The sequence below is a fragment of the Dioscorea cayenensis genome, chromosome 10, assembly GCF_009730915.1.
Source record: "Dioscorea cayenensis subsp. rotundata cultivar TDr96_F1 chromosome 10, TDr96_F1_v2_PseudoChromosome.rev07_lg8_w22 25.fasta, whole genome shotgun sequence".
Lineage (NCBI taxonomy): Eukaryota > Viridiplantae > Streptophyta > Magnoliopsida > Dioscoreales > Dioscoreaceae > Dioscorea > Dioscorea cayenensis.
The window spans coordinates 21,093,025-21,115,751 of NC_052480.1; the positions used below are offsets into that span (position 1 = coordinate 21,093,025).

At 32.7% G+C, this 22,727-nt stretch overlaps 2 protein-coding genes across 2 annotated transcripts; both read right to left on the minus strand.

The window, feature by feature from the left end:
• Nucleotides 1–11,886: 11,886 nt before the first annotated feature.
• Nucleotides 11,887–12,315, minus strand: LOC120270855. The gene has a single exon (XM_039277921.1). It carries the CDS (start codon nt 12,157–12,159, stop codon nt 11,953–11,955), a length of 207 nt encoding a protein of 68 aa, XP_039133855.1. The 5' UTR covers nt 12,160–12,315; the 3' UTR covers nt 11,887–11,952.
• Nucleotides 12,316–12,987: 672 nt separating this feature from the next.
• Nucleotides 12,988–13,510, minus strand: LOC120270681. The gene has a single exon (XM_039277750.1). It carries the CDS (start codon nt 13,316–13,318, stop codon nt 13,106–13,108), a length of 213 nt encoding a protein of 70 aa, XP_039133684.1. The 5' UTR covers nt 13,319–13,510; the 3' UTR covers nt 12,988–13,105.
• Between the last annotated feature and the right edge of the window lie 9,217 nt (nt 13,511–22,727).

Consider the following 22,727-nt stretch of genomic DNA (forward strand, 5'->3'; position numbering starts at 1 on the left):
TTGAGAATGAAGACGGTTTTCCAGTCTCAAGACCTCTGGGAGTTAGTTGAGCAGGGAATGCCGAAGGAAGAGGATGAAGCAAAGGCAAAGCAGAGCAAGAAGAAGGATGCGAAGGCCAGATGTCTCATACAACAAGTAGTAGATGGGCTGGTTCTTGACAGAATAGCAGAAGCAGAGACGGCTCACGATGCATGGGAGATAATCAAGAAGCAATCACAGGGTTCATCAACGATGGTGGCCGTGAGGAAGCAAGCGCTTCGGCAGAGCTTCGAGACCTTGCAGATGCGGGATGGTGAAAGTGTTCAGAGTTATTGGGCTCGGGTTGTCGCGATAGTGAACCAATTGAGAGGTCTCGGACACAAACTCTCGGAGACAGAGGTAGTGTCCAAGGTCCTGCGAAGTCTGGCACCAAAGTTCGACTTCGTGGCTGTCGCGATGGAGGAATCCAGAGACCTGTCAACACTCACCCTCGACGAGCTCTGCGGGTCACTCCAAGCACATGAGTTCAGGGTTAATAGATCTGCAGGGAGAGTCGCAGAGAAGGCACTGTTTGCGAAGGGTGATAGTTCGACATCTCACTTCAAGGAGAAAGGAAGCGCTACTGCACCAACTGGGTTGAACTCAGGCCGGGGACGAGGAAGAGGCTTCTTCAGAGGAAGAGGAAGAGGCAGGATGTCCAGGAGCCAAGGGAGTAACTCTAAAGCTAATATACAGTGTTTTCACTGTAAAAAATATGGCCATATAAAGGCTGAGTGCCGTGAGAGAAGTAAACCTCCAGAGAAGGGATCATCTTTGGTTGTGGAGGAACGAGACACCAGCAATGTTTTCATTGTGAGTAGTGAAGTAGCTGTGACCTCGAGCTCAGTCTGGTTGGTGGACTCTGGATGTTCAAATCACATGACGGGCGAGAGGAGTTTGTTTACTAACTTGGATGAGTCACAAAAGATTACTGTTCGTCTCGGAGATGATAGGGAGATGAATGTACTCGGAGTTGGCACAGTTGCTATCAGTATGAAGAATGGAGAAGTTAAGCAACTTCAAGGAGTGCAATTGGTCTCCGGGTTAGCTCATAATTTGCTTAGCGTGGGACAGTTACTCACCAAAGGATACTCAGTCAAGTTTTATAAAGACAAGTGTATCATCACTGACGATTACACCGGGGAATTGATGTTTGAGATACCCAGGATGAGCAACAACATGTTCCCTGTGAATCTCTCAAAGATGGAAAGGCTGAATTTAGCAGTTGGTGAGCATCCTGTGTCTGAATTTAGCAGTTCGGCCATTTGAATTATAAAAGTCTGGAGATACATGCAAGAAAAGGAGATGTGTGTGGGTTGCCTAAGCTCGACAATGTGTCACAATGTGAAGAGTGTGCACTATGTAAGCAAGCAAGAGGTCAATTTCCAGTCACAAGGTCCAGAAGAAGTTCGTGTTGTCTAGAGCTAGTGCATATGGACCTATGTGGACCAATGAGTGTGTCGTCATTGGGAGGTAATATGTATTTTTTCTTACTTATTGATGATTATAGTAGGAAGTGTTGGGTTTACTTTCTAACCAGCAAAGGTGAAGCCTTTGATCGTTTCTAACGGTTTCATATGATGGTGGAGAGGGAAACAGGCAGAAAGTTAAAGGTAGTGAGAAGCGACCGTGGAGGAGAATTTACCTCTCATGCATTCAAAAGAATCTTTGCGGGGAGTTGGGAATCGAGAGAGAGTTCTCGGCTCCGTACTCACCTCAACGGAATGGAGTGGTGGAGCGCAAGAACAGGGGACCCATTGTTGAGATGGCCCGGTGTTTGCTCGGGGATGGCGGACTTCCAGCCCGCTTTTGACGAGGCAACGGCAATAGCAGTTTATCTGATTAATAGGTCTCCAACAATTGTTTTGAATGGCAAGACACCATATGAGTTGTGGCACGGGAAGAGACCCGGATGTGAGCCATTTTTAGAGTGTTTGGAAGTATTGTGTTTGCATTAACTCCATCACAGAAGCTTACTAAGTTAGAGGAGAAGTCAGTAAAGTGCATCTTAGTGGGTTACTGTTTTGAATCCAAGGCATACAGAGTGTTTGATCCCATAACTTCCAAAATTATTGTGAGTAGAGACGTGATATTCCACGAAAACTCAAGGTGGGATTGGGAAGCTAGTGCAAGTGTAGCAGTGATCACATTGGGAGAGCTGAATCCCAGTGTAGATGATGAGATGAATCACAGTGGTAGTAAACTCAGCTCAAGTATTGAAGTTCATGACACAAGTTCATTGGAGGAGACCAGTGAAGATTCACCACTAAGGAGAACAAAAACTCTAGCCGAGGTATATAGCTCCTGCTCTTATGCTCTTCATGTAGGTGATCCACAGGTGTACAAAGAGGCAGTGAAGCATAAGGAATGGCGGGAAGCAATGGATGCTGAGCTAGCGTCAATCAAAACCAACAATACTTGGGAGTTAACCGAATTACCACCTGGGAAAAAGCCCGTGGGTCTTAAGTGGGTGTACAAGACAAAACTGGGAGTAGATGGTGAGGTACAAAGATATAAAGCAAGGGTGGTAGCCAAAGAATATGTGCAAGAATTTGGTTTGGATTATGATGAAGTTTTCTCTCCGGTAGCTCGACTTGAAACAGTGACGATTCTTCTTGCAATTACTGCTCAAACTCGTCAGGTAGTGTATCATTTTGATGTGAGATCAACCTTTCTAAACGGGGAGATCTCTGAAGAGGTATATGTAGTTCAACCTGAAGGTTATGAGGTCAGTGGGCAAGAACATTTGGTATACAGACTGAGGAAAGCTTTGTATGGGCTCAAGCAGTCACCGAGAGCGTGGTATAGCAAGATTGATGCTCATTTTAGGCACCATGGATATAAAAGGAATGAAACTGAACATACTTTGTACAAAAAGGAGGATGAAAATAGAAATTTCATTCTAATCAGTCTCTATGTGGATGACATGGTGTATACCAGTGGTTCTCAAGTTCTAATCGAGCAATTCAAGATGGAGATGATGAGGACATTTGATATGTCTGATCTGGGAGAAATTAAATATTTTCTTGGTTTGGAAATTCATCAAAGTAGTGAGGGAATTTCTATTTCACAGAAAATATATATTGAGGAGCTTGTATTACTGATGAATTTAAAATACAGCAGGCCTGTAGAGACACCAATGGCGGTTAATGAAAAGTTCTTACTTGAAGACAGTGAAGAATTAATAGATGTTACATTATACAGGAGACTAATTGGGAAGTTGTTATACATCGTACACACAAGGCCTGATGTATGTTATGCTGTAAACTTTCTCTCAAGATTCATGAGTAAACCAATGGTTGAACACCTCAATGCAGCAAAGAGAGTTGTGATATATCTTGCAGGGACTGCAAATTTTGGTTTGTTTTATCCCAGTAGTAGAGATAGATGCTTGGAAGGATTTACAGATTCTGATTGGGGAGGATCGCTGAGTGACAGGAAGAGTACATCGGGCATGGTTTGTCGAATTGGAAGATGTTCTGTCAGTTGGTCTTCAAAGAAGCAGGAGGTGGTTGCTCTATCAACAACCGAAGCTGAATACATAGCTGCTACTTCGGCTGCATGTCAACTTGTATGGCTTAGAAGAATTTTGTGTGAGTGTGGAATGAAATGTGAAGACTCATCAGTGCTTTGGTGTGATAACCAATCGACCATAGCTATTGCAAAGAACCCAGCTTATCATGGAAGAACCAAATATATAGATGTGAGGTTTCACTTCATTCGAGGTCTTATAACTGATGGTTCGATTACCTTGAAGCATTGTAACACCGGTAATCAGTTAGCTGATGTGTTCACCAAACCGTTGCCAACTGAGAAGCACCAGAAAATGAGAGTTGAATTAGGAGTGAAGATGCTTCAATCAAGGGGGAGTGTTGATGCTAAGCTGCTGATGTGATCGAAGCATGGTGTTGAGTAGCTGGATGCTCCATCCTAGAAGAATGGTGGACCTCTCTGCTGAAGCATGGATGAAGCTCACAAAGCATGGTGTGAAGGATGGAGAACTTGACAGATGCTCAGACTTTTGACTAAGAAACATGTTTGGTTTATTAGCAATATTATATAGTATCCTGTTTAAGGTTTTGGACCAATTAGAGATAAGTTAGTGGGTTATGCTGACCAATGAGAAGCTAGTTAAGTGTTTAACTTTCTCTTGTGTTTACTTTTCAATATATAATGGTAGTGGAGAAGACCAGCATTGGATTGGCTGTCAACTTAGTCAAGTGGCTCTTCTCTTGCTTTGTTAACTATCTTCTTCTTTGTGCTTTTCTCTCTGGTTCTTGTTCTCTTCTCTTGCAGCTGCAGCCATTGAAGATAGTTCACTGGGGTCGTGATCTCTAACATTTATATCATTTATCCTCATAAAGTTTGATGTATCCTAATTGGCGGATCAGGGTTCAGAAGAGATTATCTTTACTGTTTTTGTATAGAAGAGATATTTGAAAAGCACCATATGTTCATCCAAAGCAAGTTTACTTAATTTTTGGATGAGTTGGCCATAATGAATATGGGTGAGAAGATTTTACAAGCAGGAAAACAATAAGAAATTGTCCCTATCTGTTCACTTCATAAATCATTAATATTAATGCAAATCAGTCATATATTTTACTTTTCACTCATGAATGTATATCTTGTGACAAAAGATGTATGATGCATTAGCATGTATGATTTCTTGACCAGATCTGATTTGCTCACAAGTTTTAAATAATAGAGAGCCTGGAGGATAAGTCACGTAAATGTTTTTTTAAAGTAAATACATACTAGTTTTGATAATGACTTTTGGCAGTCATTGACATGCAAATTAAGGTTAATTATTCTTGATGTATTGTACTCATATGCATTTGGTGGTGCATTTACATCTCCTTTAATATTTTCCCCCCATTAAACCTAGGTGGAATGAGAGCACAGAAAATTACATACTTCCAAATACTGAATTCATTCCATTCTTTATATGTATGCGTAATTATATATTAATTCTTGATGAATGGCATGCAGTTTAAGATGCTGAATGATAGAATTCAAAGTCTTGAGTGCTCTTCAAGCCTCACTATGCAAGGCGGAGCAATGCCTGTTGAGCATTCCAAGTGATACACCACACTCAGAGTTCTCTCACAAGTACTCTTAATGCCACTTTCATATATTCTTTTATCAGTGAAGTTGTATAAGCTTATATTGTGAACAAACTCATTGGAATGGAATGTGGCAGGTTTCAAGAGCTTATATATTAATTCTTGATGAATGGCATGCAGTCTAAGATTTTTTTGTTCTGCAAGCTTTTGTTTTAGTGGAACAGGAAATATTAATTCTACACACTTTTATGGTTGATGCTTTTGGATTTTTTGCTCTGCGAACTTTTGTTTTTGTTGAATAGGAAATATTAATTCTGCACACTTTTATAGCTGATGCTTTTGGATTTTTTTGGTTCTTGAATATGAGGTAATTATAGCTCAGTATGTTGCTGGAAAAGGGAAAATGAATGGACTTTTTGAGTGAAATTGTTGATTGTGTGTATTTTGTTTTGATTTGGTCTTTTTTTTATGACTTGTGTCCTGAGATCAATGAGATGCATTAATCTTTTGGAACTTCCATCAAAAAAAATTTGTAGGACTTTGAATATAGTCTGAATGAAAGAATTATAATGTGTGTGCGTGTGTGTGATTTGAATTGTTCAAACTTCAAAAGCCAGAAAATATGAGCTCTAGGATGATAACCTGATCTATACATAAGTCATGTATTATCATGCGCAGATAATAATCTAGCAAATTAATAGATAGTTCATATGTTTTTGTTTGCGTGGTAATTAGTGTTTATGATGAGAATCATGAGATCAATATCTTTAAAAGACATATGTTTCTTGATTTGTTTCAATCCAGAATCTTCACTTTTGATGGAGTAAATGGCCTGTGTTTGATGTATGTTTATTCGGAGAAAATTTTGGCGCTTAAAAATTATGTGTTTAAATTGTATTACATCAAGTCACCAATTCTGAAGATTTACAGCAATAGCTGGTACTTTATTTGTGAGACATAAAGCTTAGTTGAATTCTAAATGCTAGAAATATATTTCTAGTTTTTCTTAATGTTTTGATTATTCTAGAAGTTTTACTCATTGATGATATATTGTGTCATGAATGTGAATTTAATTGAACTGTCATGAAACATAAGATGTTGGTTTTGAAGATATTATATGATCGAAATCATAAATTTATTTATTTTTTCTTGCATTTCTTTTATAATAATTTTTATTTTTGTTGATGTCATTATGTTGGAATATAGTTTATAATAGCATTTTATTTTAACAATTATTATTTTAACAATTGCATATATCGCACAAGTTTCTTTTATTATTTTTACTTTGTAATTTTTTATAATTACAAAGACAATGATGTTATACTTTCAGTTGGTTTCATCCCAAAACATTGAAGATGACTTGTTTTATATTAATTGCAAAATTGTTTTGTATTAACTAGTTTTCTCGTTGAATTCTTATGTTATTGAATATTTTTGTCAATTTTAATGTGATGTTGTTGGCTAAAAGTGTTTATTACTGTTAGTTCCGCCGGTGTGGTTTGTGAGTTTTAGAGAACACTCAAGCACTCATAGATCTCACACAAACCATCAAAGAAAGTTCACACATGCAAAACAAGAAGGAGACACAAAATTGGTAAACCAGTTTGGCATCCACTCGCCTACGTCTTGGGGGCCAAGCCCGGAGATAAACAATCCACTAAAAAAGGTGAAAATACATGAGTACAAACACTTGTCACTCAATGCTCACAAACAAAGATCACTACCCTCTCTAGATTGTCTTGTGCATCCACACTCTCTAGCTCCGGTCGCACACTTAATCTCAAAGCAAGGTAGTTTAAATAGACGCCTCAACGTCCCAAATATAACACATAAGTTGTTGCAACTCCTGTTGTAACATAAGTTGCAACATGGCCCTGACTGCTGACTTGACTGAGTTCTAGTTACGTTGCGGACGACCTCAAGACCTATCAACCTCCTGGTCATGCTTAGTCCGAGTCGATGCAGCCAAATCTCCCGATCCCGACTGCCGGCAACTAGCCTACCTCCTCAATTCCTCATCACACAGTCCCTTCGCAAGGGGCGCACGTCCTTGTGCGTTTTCAAGAAACTTGCCAAACTTAGTCTTCAATTCACCTAAGTTTGGTCTTCAAAGATTCTCCAAACTTGATTTTCAATTCACCCAAGTTTGGTCCTCAAATTTTGCCGTTAATAGACTTCAATCAATCTTCATCAAGGATTCTTTAAATCATATCTTCAATTAGCCTTCATTCATACCATGAATAGATATTTCTTCAATTAAGCTCCACCATATTTAGTTTTCAATGAAATCACCTAAATATGGTCTTGATATGATCTTGTCTTCAAATAATCTTCAAGATAATTTCCTCCATGTTATAGACATACTAAAAATAGCTCCACCAAGATTTTTAAGATAATTTGCCTTGCAAGCCAAGTCTCCATGCCATGTCACCATGCTCTCCATGTCATCAATTTTGCCTTGTCACCATGGTTGTCACGTCATCTTGCCTTGGTGTCAAATCATACCAATTAAATAGTGTGATTGCACTAACAATTACATTTTAGAATAATGTATGATAATTAATATATGATAATGTTATAATTTTATTGAATTGAATTATTAAAATTATTATTTATAAAATGGTACAGGATTATAAAACTACTGCAATGGATTTTATTAACTATTGCATATTCAAAATCGCTACAATAGATTCGATGAAACTATTACAATAGTTTATACAACCACTGTTATAGCTATGCCTAAACGGCTGCAACATATATTACCAAATCTCTGCAAAATGTATGATTGACGTACTACAATATATATTACAAAACCGATGCAATAGATATTACAAAACCAATGCAATAGGTATTAAAAATCACTACACTAGGTATTGTGAAAGCTGTTTCATTATATAAAATAGCCATTGCAAAATTAACCGCTGCAGTATATAAAGCATCCGCTACATAATTAAAAACCACTACAAAAGTCAATGACACTTGAAACTGTTTAGGCAACGGTGTGAAACCGTTGCAGTAGATTATATGAATCTGCTGCTATAATCTATTGTAATGGGAGTAGATGCAACGACTACCAAACCACTACAATAGATCTTATGCAACAATTGTAAAGCCTTTTATATCAGTTTATGACCGCTGCAAATAGGTAGTTATGGAGTGGTGAAATATTATATTATTTACTCTTAAAATATAATAAAAAATACATCTGTTTAAAATCAAATTTTGCATTAAACTACATTGATGATTAATTATACAAGAAGTAGAAACGTCATAACTAAAAAGGTTATTTAATAATTTAATATAAAAATATAAATAAATTTAGTTTGCACATCATTAATTCACAGGACTTATGTTGTGTTATATATGGTGTTTTTTTAATCACTAGTTATTTTTTAAAAAATTAATTTATTTGCATTGATTTTCTCAGCGATCCATATTTTTTCATTATAATCATTAAATAATTTTTTTAATAGGGAAATTGGCATATTTGCCCGCACAAAATAAGATTACGTACATACATGCACTCGAATATATTTCTTCAAAAATTACTCTATATTACTCCCACAATATTTTTTACTTACAGCAATGCAATTAACTGTATAATTAAATCATTTTGGAGCATTATTTTAAGAATCCATCTAAATATTTGAAAAGTATTGATTAATAAAAAAAATTTCTAACATGCATAACACTTTTTTTAATTATTTATCATTTAAAATATATATCTTCTAAGTGTTCACATGGAATGATTATAATTGGTTCATATGACATTTAGTTAAGTTAATAAATTTTTAGATATTTTTTAAATCATTATAATTAGTGTACAACTGTACTTATATATTATTTAACACCTTTCATATGGGACAACGCTGGTCACTTTTATAATAATAATAATAATAGCAAGAAATTCTAATACTCATTTTCAACTGTCTCCAAAATTTTATTATATTTGCAAAAGTACTGTCCTTGTGAATGAATTTAAAAGGATAAACTTTAAATATTTAAATAATATGTTTTATTTTTAATTTTAGATGGTATTTTAGTTAAAATTATAATTAAAGAAATTAGTTTTTTAGACTTTCACTGGATATGACCGATTATTTCATAAAACCCTTAAAGTTTTTTTAAAAAAAATTATAAACAAGTAATTTTCTGTTTGATTAGTAAATTATCGAATTTCAGTATTAATTTTTTTTTATTAAAAATGTTACTAGATTAGTTTACATTATTATTTGGATGTGTGGATTTGCTGAGGGTCTACATATAGTCTAAAGTATATGATTGTCATATATAATTTAATAATTAGTTTTATAAAAAAAAAACAATAATGTTATTAAAAATTTGTATTGGTTTTCCTCTGATACCTCATATTTTTCAACAGATTATTATAAATAATCTTTTTAAATCCCTCCATAAATTTAAAACCAAAATTGATTTTAAATTTCTCATCAAAATGTTCCATTAAAGCATAGAATTTATTCATATATAGGCATATAGCAAAGATATATTTGCAAAAATTTATATTAAAAAATGACAATGTTTATCACAACCATTGCATGAGCAACATCATAAGAATAACACACTTTAATTTAATTACACAAATATTATGCTCAACCATAAAATATAAATTAAAACCATTATTTTAATTTATCTTTTCAATAAACAATATAAACAATTCATTATACTGGTTTGATAGCTCTAATCACACTAATTACCACAATCTTTATATATTTACAGCATTGTCATTGATTTTGAAAGAGTTATTTACTTATTTTGTTATTTTTAAGACTTTGTAACTGTGAACAAATTGCTTATGTTTTTTCATATAGAATAAACCATTTATTTTTTAAAATTTTCGATGAGTTCAGCTATTTTTATAAAAAAAGTTTAGCGTATCTGTATTATTTTTTAAATATGTAATATTTATTTAATATTTCTTAATAATTTTTTTTTAGTGTTATATAACGAAAAAATACTTCTAACTTCAAAGTTTTCAAAACCTTTCTGTTTTACTTCATATATCTCCTTTAAATTAGTATTTAAATTTATAGTAAATATTATTTATTTATGTTTCATTAGAAAATTATCTTAAAACAAATGTAAATCAAAACTCGAGTTTGAAAAGGTTAGAAAACTTATATAAACTTGGTTTTTGAGATCTAAAATAATAATAACAAAAAAATAATTTGTTATCTTGCAATAAAAATTCTAATATATATTTTTTAAATCATGAAATGTAATAATTGATTCAGAATAATATATATATTGGCTTTCCTCTAATATCAAATGAAATTTCCATTGGCTATAATTTTCTTCTTAGTCATATTTTATTTTTATTAATTTTTTTTAAACTTTTAATAGACTTCAAATTTGTCATGAAACTTAATTTTAGTATAAGATATAATATCACCATTCCTATTTAATATAAATTTAAAGGGGCTTCATTGACTGTTCTATATATAATTACGATAAAAATATTATAGAAAATATAATGATTTTTAATCTAATTTCTGCTATTAAACAAATAATAATAAATGATTATAGTTTAATTTAACTATTTATATTATGACCTTGAAGTTAATTTAAACCAAAATAAAATTTTGTTTTACAGAAAATTCTAAATTGTGAGGAGAATAATCATCCTTATGACAATTATATAAAACATGTATAACCAATATATAATTTCGACTTTCATTTTATTTTGATTAATTTAGTCTATAATACATATTCAATAACTTTATTGTATTTGGAGTGTGTATACACATAAAACTTACGTTAATATGTTAGTTTAATTAATTTTTGTTTTTGCAAATAAAATATTTTATTTCAGCTTTTATGAATTACAGTATTTCTCTTATGTATAGTATGAAAATCTAGTTATATAAATTTGTAACACATTTTTCATGTTGCCTTTTGAATAAATAACTATTACAATTGTCAACCAATTTAGTACATGTTAAATCAAATCTAAATGATAATTTAATTTTTAATTTATTTATAATGTGACAAGTCATCTAAAAATTTTAATTTAAGAAAGATTATTTTTAATTATAAGGTGAGAATAATAAATAAGTTTGATAAAAAATTAACAAAATATTTGTGTGTGGTTTAAAAAATATTGTAAAAAATATTCTGTTTTTGTTTGCCTCTAATATCATTTTTTCCAATTATAATTCATGAACTATATTGCAACTTCTGTCATATTATATTATGTGTTCAAAGATATCTCCGATAAAATTTAATAAAAAAATATTTGCTTAATATACATGTATTAAACTTGATGCATGAATAAACTTAGCGTGTCTTTACCCCATTAAATTTAAGATTCATGACCTTATTGAATGGGAAATTCATTTTGTATCGAAAAAACTCATGCTTAAACAAAACAGGAAAATAAACTAATTATTTTCTAAATTTCAATTATAGTATAAATTAATTCTAATTTTTAACAATATGCTTTTTAAAAAATAAACCTTTCCAAAAAAATTTATTATTTTAGCATTATTAAGATTTTAATTAAGACATTCATGTATATTATAATTTTAACTCTCATATCCACTCATAACAAAGGTATGATGAAAATAAAATCAATATATAAAGAAAATGAAAGTGTAGTTCATCTATTCACTTGAAAAATATTTATAAAATAACTTGGGATTCAAGTCTCAAAACAAATCTCAATAAAAGAAAAGTTACCTCACATCATTTTAAGATAAGTACTTATTTTTTTAATTTTTCTTCAAGGAGTAAATGCGTTGCACTTCTTCAAAAAACACTAAATAAAAAAGCATGCTACAAAGACTTGAAAAGCATAAATTAAACCATTTACTTTCATAAGCACGTTTGAATAGCAATTAAAAGCAAAATATTAAATATAAAGATGTGCATGTAAAATAATAAGGAACAACATAAGAAGCAAACCAAAGATGAGTGCATGGACCAAAATGGACATCCAACTTGTCTTCATGTTCAAAAAATCTACAGGCCTTTGCTTCCCCGGAAGTTGTAAGATCAATCCTGGACTTAGGAATGCAAACAATGCCGAAGCTACAATTGAAGGTGCCCAATCATTCATGCTTATAATCAAAACTATTAAAAACAATAATATGTAATAAAAATGTAATATGATATACCAAACTCTTCTTCTTGTTCTTCTTCAATTGATCATTTATGTAGCCATTGTGAAGATGCTAGCAAAGAATAGAATATCAAAAGTTTAAAAAAGAGATGGCAATAGAGTCTCATTAAGAATCTTATAAAGTTAAAACTAGTCCAATTTTTTTATCATGAGGAATCCACTTTTGCCAAAGCTAGATCAATAATTGCACTTTAGCTTTTGTTTCAATAAAGTATTATTCTTGTGAAATCAAAGTTAATTTATGGGGAAACCCTAATTTCAGATGTGCATTTTAAGAAAGAAAGAGTGCAAATGAACCTGAAATTAAGGTTTATTAAAAATATATATATATATATATATATATATAATAAATTTCCTGCATCATGGATATATAAAAATTTTGTTATAATTAAAAGGATAACAGTAATTATACAAGAAAGAACAAGTTCAAAGGGAAACCCTAATTTCAGATACACAAAAGTTGATGCTACATGATCATGTACATTTATTCCCATGAGATAAAATTTTGTTATAAAAACATAACATTGAATAAGTTCAAGTGATCACATGATCAGAACTTTCAAAGTTCAAGAGGAAGCCCTAATTTCAGACAAAAGTCCATATTGCATATATATATATACGTGTATATGTATATATTCCCATAAGATAAATTTAAGCATATATAACATTAAATTAGAAAGAAATTAATTAATCCAATTTCTGAAAAACAAAAGTCCATGCATGATGCATGGATTTGTATTTATTCCCATGAAATAAACTTTGGTGTAATAAAATGAAACATAACATTAAGAAAGAAAGAATTGAGTACTCCAATGTAAGCTTAAAAACACAGTTTAAGGGGAAACTTAAACCTCAATTTGAAATACACCATAAGTAAATACACTCAAGCTGCATGGATATGTATACCAATGGCAATGAGAAGAATGGTTAAGATAGCAAAGAAGAGAATGCTATGAACAAGAATGGATATGCCACTGGTTCCCATGTTGCCAAACTCCACCACTCTAGTCCTTGCCGGAAGTTGAAATAAAAGCCCCGGTGAAAGAAGGATAAAGAGAACTGTCGAGACGATCACCGGTCCCCAATCCGTAGACATCTTGGTTTTGTCAATCTCTCTATGAACCCTAGCTGGATCTACATCCAAAAGCACAGATTGAATTATGAGTGTTTGATGCTGTGCAAGAGGCTTATGAAGGTGCTGATGGAATACTTAGGTACTAAGAAAGGAGGAAGAGTGGTGCAATGAAGGAGGTATAGTTCTTTTCATGGTCATTGTCCACTTTGGTTTGTCTTTCTTAGTGGTGTGAAACTTGCTAGACCTTGTTTGGAAGGAAGAGATTTTTTTTTTTTAATTCTTTAATTTTGAAAAGTGAAAGTTAAGCTTTTTTATTAATTAGCTGTTAATGAGTTCACATTGCATATGAGAGGGGTTTTCTATAATTCCTTGCTTTAATTGTATGCAACTAAACCAAGTTATATATATATATATAAGAGATGATTTGTTCAAAAAAGTTAAATCAGAACATTTTCGGAGGCTGAGTGTGATCACAAAGTGAAACTTTTTTAAAGATGAGCCGGTGATAAAAAAACAACTAAAAGAAAAGCATGCTACGTGAAAGAAGTGCAATATATCCCCTTAAAAAAATTAAATAAACTAATTATCAGTATTAAATAATATGTTTAAAAGATCTAAAATGTCTTTCACATTTATAAAAAAAAAATGTCTTTCACCTCTTTTACATGTACAAAATTAAGATATTTTATATACATACTCATGTCATTTATTGTGGGTCTGACGGTAGAGTTCTTGTATTATAATTTAATAGAACCTATCATATATTGTGCATTTATATGGCAAATAACTAGTGCTGCTGACTTAGAGCTTCCTTGAACTAACTTCGTTATGCTAGAAAATGGCAGAAGGTGACCTTGTGACAGGCATAATTAAGAATGCTTATTGTAGAGACTGACTTCTATAATGGCAAGCTCTCTGTAGGGACTATTCTGGAAAGGATCTCATCCTTTGAATGTTCTTTTGTGGGTGGAATTCAGTGGGGAGAGAAAATTACATCACCTTTCATAATGTGTAAAGAATTCGTTACATAGCTTATGTTATGTCTACTTGGCAATAGATGAGGAAAGAGAACGTGTGAGTCATACATGATCTTGAATCCACTGATCACCATGCATTAATAGGGTTTGGCTGGCCCATGGCACACTGTACATGCACTATGCTTAGATAGTCATAGGTAATTGTTTACCTCATTGATAGTATGTATTTAGTCACATATAATTAAACTACAGTGAATCTTATGTTACGATTTGAAAATCATATATTTAAAAAATACAAAAGTTTCAAATCAAATGTTTGATTATATATATATATTTGACTAATAGGCGATAAACATCTCACATTTAAAGGATTGTTGAAGAGACAGACGGGTACAAAAATACATCAGTAGCTTACAGACATCTTAGAAAAATCCTCCTGCCCTACAACCCTAGAGCTGTGAAACCACTATTTCTCTTACGGGGACCACACCTAGATCCGTAAACAATACATAAATAGTACTGGACTCAAGTGTACAATTCATGAATAGTACCAAAACAGTACTACCATGGAAAGAATTCGAACTCTTACCCTCCTCATTGCGCCCAAGTATTATACCATTGGGCTATCCAACGGTTGATATATATGTATATATATATATATGCATTGTTGGACCTTAGGATTTTCAATTAATTATCAAATAAACAAATAGTTATATATTTAATTAATTTAATATATAATTATGCCTTTGTTACATTAAATTTATATTTTATATATCTAATATTTATATTAATTATATAATATCAAATATTGCTTAGTGACAAAAAATTATTTCCATAGTTTTAAAATACTATAATAAAATACCATTTTATACCTTATATTAAAAGTTATTTATGAATATATGTCATATAACCTTATGATAAAATTTTCTAATTAATTATATAATCACACTTTTATTTTTTTCCAAGATGAGCGGTTATACCACTAAGAAATGCAAAGGCTTGCACAAACCTCAGAGCAAGTGAGAATGAGACTTACGCACACATGGCCGCTAGGACCACCAGCACACAACCACTCACTACAAGAAATTATACTTTTTGTGATAACCAAAGTCAATACTAAAAGAAGTAATTTTGGTCACTAATATTAATAGTGATCATTTTTTTAGTTCATCACCTCTTGTCACAAGTATCTCTATAGCAAATACAATAGTGGCCACTTTAGAAATTTGGCCACAATTACACAAAAAAAATTGTGACCAAATTATTGTCACTAAAAACTTCAATATCCGAGATCAAACAAAGTGGCCACAAATATTAAAAATTTTGTGGCTATATGGTTGTCACTAAAAACTTTAATATTTGTGATAAAACTATATTGTCACAAAAACTTTACTATTTGTGATAATTTTGTTGATACAAAAATACAAAATAGTGACAAATAAAATAGTCACAATAGTTCATTTTATTGTGATTTGTTGACACTAAATATTGTAAATAGTGACAATCTTTTGTGACTGGTGTTATTTTCATTAGTGACTATTACTTTGTAATGTTTTTTGAAATAGTGGCATTATAAATGTTATCTATTACAATAGTATAGTTACACTAATTTTGCACTAATGTAATTAATGCGTTATAATTAATATTATTTTATACAAATTAAAACAATCACATTGTAACAAAATAAAAAAATAATTAATATTATATAAAAATATTCAAAATGTACAAAATTTAATTTCAAAAATATATAGATTGGAAAATAAAAACAAACAAAATTATAAAATAAATAATTATTCTAAACTACTCTCCAAGATGAGGCACTCTTCTATGCATTAATTTGATTCCTACAAAACAAACCAAAAAAAGAATCAAATAATTAGTTTATATGAAATTGAGATTTTAATTTATAATAGTATAATAAAAATGATAAGAAATTATACTAACTATTTAACATTTTATAAAATTTTATACTCACATGACTAGTTGGGGCACTTGATGTTGGGCTAGTTAATTGATGGATCTCCAATTGGGGTAGATGGATTGAGTAAGATACTAGGAATTAATCCTCTATCTCTCAAATGCGCACAAATAGTTGAAACTTGTTTCATTTCCGTGGCTTGCTTCATAATAGCTACGCGTTGAGCTTGAATCTTCTCTTCTTGGTTTTTTGTGATTTCATTTAGTCTAGCAACCTCATCATCTAAATCACTTGCACGCTTTTTTGCAGCCTTAGCTTCTACTAAAATTTAACTCTTTTGTTGAAATATAGATGTTATCCCTTTAAGACCTAAACCACGTGAATAACTTGACTTTCTTTCTGAAACAAGACCAAAATGCTCAACGAGTGGTAAAGGTGCAGATGAAATCTTTTCTCTATTCTTTTCTCCCTCTTTTTGAAGTTTATCCTATATATTAATATAAAAATTAAGAATTAAGTAATGTAATTTTAAAAATTTCTTATAAGAAATTTTAGTTTGACTATGACTCCATACCATTATTCCTTCTCCATTTGGAACAACCCAAGTTCCATTTGGTCTTTGTCGTGATAACTTCCAAACTTTAACAACATCTGGCCATTCACCAAAATCTTTATCTTTCTAAAAGAACATAAAAAAACAATTAATTGAAACATCTGTTTAAAATTCAAATTTAAATTTAAAAAAATAAAATAAAATTTTTCTTTACCGTCTTATATGCAATCTGTATAATTGACTTTGTGCCACTAACTGCTTTCAACACTTGATTTTTGCTATTATTTGTGTTTCTTTCACTTTGCTCTTGCATATGAATAAACAATCTATTTCTAATAAAGAAGTCAACTAAAAAGATTACCTTAAAGTTTTGAGTCTTCCATTTATTATCAATCAACTATTGCCAATCATCTTTATCCACATTCTCTGGACAATCTTTGCCCTTAAGATACTTTTGGTGCAAATAATAATGCCTATTTCTATATTGTGATTGTATTTGTTTTATCACAAAGTGTTGCACCTCATTTGAAAAATTAAATTTTACCTGAAATTTGTATAAAAGAATATACCTTAAATAATTTCAATAATCAAATTTTGAAGAAAAAAATTTAGAATGTCCATCACAAGTTGATTATGATTCCCTTTCAAATATAGAGCTTAAACATAGAAGAATTTTGTAATAAATAACTAAATGTGACCTGTTAAAATAGCTAGATATGTGCCTAAAATATTAAATTTGTTCTAACTTCTAACTTTAAGCCTTATACATTAAGAATTTGTAAATAATTATTCGTACCTTTAAAAACATCCATATTGTCTTGATATCCTCGTCAAGAATCTTTGTCCAACTAGCAACCTGAAGTGGTTCAAGTTGCTGAATGGCCAATGTGACTTCAGATTTGAAAGAATGGCATGCTTACTGCATACTTTATAGTATGGAGGAGGAAACTGAATATCGATTTGTTTTCCTTCGGCATTCTTCTTGGCAAGCTTTATATTGATAGTTGGCCCTCGTCCACGTTTTCTAGAACTTCTATTTCCTATTTAAAAAATAACAATTAATAAACATGTAATATTACATATAAAAATTTAATAATACACCCATATAATTTTAAAGATCACATCACCTGTGGCAACAACAACAACTTGTCTTTCAGACCTAGATGCTTTATTTGAAGTTCCAATTATAGTATTGGAATGTTGAGTATGAACATCTCAATCTTGAGACTCATCTACCATCCGAGGAACATTTTCTTCATCATTTGAACTTTCCATATTTTCGTATCTTTCAATGGTAGCCATCTTAAACTTCCAAAGATAAATACTTATTAGGAAAGCAAGCAAAATAAACATTGATTAAGAAGTGTATTAACAATCAAGTGTTCCATTATTAAAATTAAACTATATAATACTTGGAATGGCATCTTTGTCAAAGGATCAATATCACCTTTAGCTATACCTTGAACCAACGTTTGCAGTAGCCATGTAAGATTAGTTAATATCTCACATATATTTTAACACAAAAAAGAAAAAAAATCTGTAATGAAAATATAACAAATCTACTAAGTAAAGCATATGGGCCTAAAAACTCCAATTCAAGAGCACAATCATGAGGAATGTCTGATAAATGCACAATATCCTCCTTTGTAGTATCATAAACTCTTTGGTGTTGAAATGCCCAAATGGCTTTTTTAAAAGTTTCCTCATAAAGTTGTGGAATGGTAATGGAACTGCTTCTCAATTGTTTGATAACCTAAAAAAAGAACTATCAACTATATTATTCATTAACCAAGACATCGGTAATCAAGATGGCGAGATAAACATATAGATTATCGTCACTTAGTTCTTATCATATCATTGGAACATTTGCTTAAAATAGAAAGTATTCAATGGATGAAGAGAATTTCTTTACCTTCTTATAACTTTTGATCTTTTGGACAAGTGCATGTGATCGTTTCAAGGCAATGCCAGGCAATGATTGTAGGTAGTCACATCCACTAAAAATACACATCTCGAGTAACATATTTTTAGTAAATCCACTAAAATCAAGGTCTTTATTTTTTCCTAACATTGAACACCTAAATTCAACACCATCCCCAAATTTGTTCAGTTTGAAAATAATCTGAAAAAATATTCCAAAATTATAATTTTTTAAAATACATATAAAGGATGAAAAGCATCATGAGTAAAAGACTAGCTATTGAATAATTAGTGGAAGGTGCATTGTATATAAATTAGAAAAGTTGAGTTTAATGTATGAATTTAAATTTGTATATAACTTACTCTATCACACCCAAATGGTATTAAGTCTGAGTCCTCAATAATGACTGCATCAACAAGTTTATTAATGGACACAAACGACATCTGGGCATCAGCCTCGTAGGGCGCCACAAGATAATCAACTTTTTCCTTCTTCAAAACCTAAAATGGTGTTAGTTTTGCATGAGTATTTTCAAAATACACTATGAATAAAAACATGAATGAGGGTAGAAACTAGAAGATAACTTTTTTTACCCAAATTAAATTTTTATTATTACCTGGATTAGCTCCCAAGCAATTGATGGTGAGATATCAGCTTTTTGGAAGCATTTATAAACAGATGAGGAATTTCCATTAGCCTCATGTTCAAGTGCTCGTTCAAGGTTTTCTTTCCTCACCCTGCATTGTTAAAGTTACTAATATAATTATCACAATGGTTACTATTTAAAAAACTATTATTTTTAAAATAAAATTGCTTACTTCAGGAACAAAACCTAAGAATAAAATTGAAAATTGCTATTTTCATATGAAAATTGAATAATGACCTATTAGTTCATGTTAACATTGAGAGAACCCATTGTCATATACCTAGGGCATGTTTGTTTCACCGGGGTGGAGCCCGAAGTGACTGAAGTAGTGACTTTTGTCCCACTTCAGTATGTTTGTTTCACTGGTTTTGTGGCTGAAGTGGTGATGTGACACCTCAATTATCCATCCACTTCACCCATTCCACTTCAAAAAAAAAGAGGAAGTGGGATTTTCCAGACTTTTGTATACATGGTTGAAGTGAGATTTACAGCCCATGTGATTTGGCAGGCCTCATTCCGCTCACCTTCTCTTTTCTCTTCCCAGCCATTTCACTTCCCCTGTGTTTTTATTAGGGTTTTTCATTCCACTCGTTGCTCTTTCATCTTCCCCGCCTCTTCACCTTCTCCTTCGTGTTCAACTCACCATTTGTTTCCCTAACACGAGGTAATGCTTCCTTGCATCTCCGACATCTCCATTCTTGCAGGCGTGGATGTTGTGGTTTTGTAGGGTTGGGTATTTTTGTTTTTGTTTTTGTTTTTCTAGGGTTCCATCATTTTTTATCTTTGTAATCGGGTTTTATTTTCCAATATTTTCGGTATCTCGGTGTTTTCATTATTTTTTTCCATTTCAAGGGTTGATCCGTCAATGTTTTATCCTTTGTTTCCTTGGTGTTTTTTTTTCTAGGTTTCATCCCTAATTCTAGTTTTTGGTTTCATATTAGGCTCTTGAATATGAGGGTTTATGTTGCTAGATCTATGATATGTTCTCGTTAAAGTTTTTTCCCTTTTACTTTGCCATATACCATCAAGTTTTCAGGGGATATTCTTTTGATTATGACTTCTTAATGCCCGATCTATGATTTCAGCCATGATTCCAGTTTTTTTTATTTCGATTTGTTGTATACTTTACTTGGATTTATCTTTTGTTTATATAAAAAATAATAATAAATAAATTAAATGTATCTCCTAATTTAGACAAAAAATTCAAAACATCCAAATCTCAAGACCAGCTAAGAGCATCGATCTCAAGGTGGTCTAAAGAACTCAAATCTCAGGATCAGCAGAGAGCACCAATCTCGAGGCGATCCAAAATATACAAATCTCGAGACCAGTCAAGAGCATCGATCTCAAGATGGTCTAAAATACTAATCTCAGGATCAGCCGAGAGCACCGATCTTGAGGCGGTCTAAAATACTCAAATTTCAAGGTCAGCCGAGAGCACTGATCTCGAGGCGGTCTAAAATATTAAAATCTCAAGATCAGCTGAGAGCACCAATCTCGAAGCGATCCAAAATACATAAATCTCAAGACCAACCAAGAGCACCGATCTTGAGGCAGTCTAAAATACCCAAATCTTGGGATTAGTTGAAACCATATATCTCAAGTTTATCCAATTCAAGAGTAAGATGCTGATATTTTTCCCCCATGCCTACACCTATATATCTATATAAAAATTTTTGCTGCCCGCTGCCGATTGCCACCTGCCGCCGTTACTGCCCTTGTTACGTGCTACCGTTGCCGCCATTGTTGCCATGTTTCATCATCATCACCGAGGATATATATATATATATATTGAAGCTGTTGTCACCATCGTCAACTTGGTCGCCGCTAATATAGTTGCCCGTTGATTGCTTTGAGGAGCGAATGAAGATGATGGACTCTAAAAAAAAACTTAGAGAGGATGAACGAAGAAGAGGAACGGAGAGAAGAAGAAGACAGAGTAAAAGCCAACAAAGAAGAGGATGAACGAAGAAGGAACCGGTGAGAAAACTGAAGAAGCCAAAAAAAAAGGAAATTGATGCCATCGTTGTTGCTGCATGATGCCTTCACTGCTGCTGCATGATGCCTTCACCGTTGCTGCTGCTTGTGAAACCATCACTGCATGATGCCTTCATTGCTGCTGCTGCTGCCTGAAACCATCGCCGCCTGATGCCTTCATTGCTGTTGCTGTCGTTGTTACTTCCGCAGTCGCTTGGTGCCGATGATGCACGCCCGCTGCTGCTACAGCTGTCGCCCACCGTTGATGCTACCAGTGCCAGAGAAGGACCAAACGCTTTGCTTTACATTGGAAGAGGTTAATGATGAAAGACAATTCGTGCCCCATTTTGTTATGCCATAAATGCCTCCTCACGAGGTATGGAGAGAAAAGGCAGAAGAGGTCGCGGCTTTGGAGGACTGGGCCTGCCCAAAATATAAAGGTGTTTGAAATTGTAACATATTCGCGAAGATGATGGGGTCAAAGATGAAAATTTTTCAAAAGAAGAAGAGGAACGGTGGTCTCTCGCTGAAGAGAGAACAGCGGAGCTGATTGCTTGCATTCAGCCCAACCAGCCTTCTGAGGAACACTGGAATGCTGTGGCTGACTATGTCCGATGGCTTATCTTGAACTGCTTCCCTTGTCAGGTTTCTACATTTGGTTCTGTGCCTCTCAAGACCTATCTACCTGATGGAGACATAGATTTGACATAATGAGAATTTGAAAGATACATGGACAATTACAGTACGTGACGTGCTACAGAATGAGGAGAAGAATGAGGATGCTAAGTTCCATGTTAAAGAAGTTCAGTATATTCAAGCAGAAGTAAAGATAGTAAAGTGTCTTGTAGAAAATATTGTTGTAGATATATCTTTTAATCAGGTTGGTGGGTTGTGTACACTTTGTTTCCTTGAAGAGATTGACCATTTGATAAATCACAACCATCTCTTCAAACGAAGCATTATATTGATTAAAACCTGGTGTTACTATAAGAGCCGTATACTTGGTGCTCATTATGGGCTTATATCCACCTATGCTTTAGAAACTCTGGTTCTTTATATATTTCATGTGTTTAACAATTCGTTTGCTGGACCACTTGAGGTTTTATATCTTTTTCTTGAGTTCTTCAGCAACTTTGATTGGGACAAGTTTTGTGTGAGTCTTTGGGGTCCAGTTCCAGTTAATTCATTGCCTGATATGATTGCAGAACCACCTCGGAATGATGGTTGTGAATTATTGCTTAGCAAAGGATTTCTTGATTCATGCAGCATGGTGTATGCTATTTTCCTAGGAGGCCATAAAAAAGCCAGGCCAGCCTTTTATTTCAAAACATTTCAATGTAATTGATCCCTTATGAATCAATAATAACCTTGGTCACCAACGTGAACTATATGGCTTAAATAATAATAATAAATGAATAAATAAGTAAGTTGCATGGAA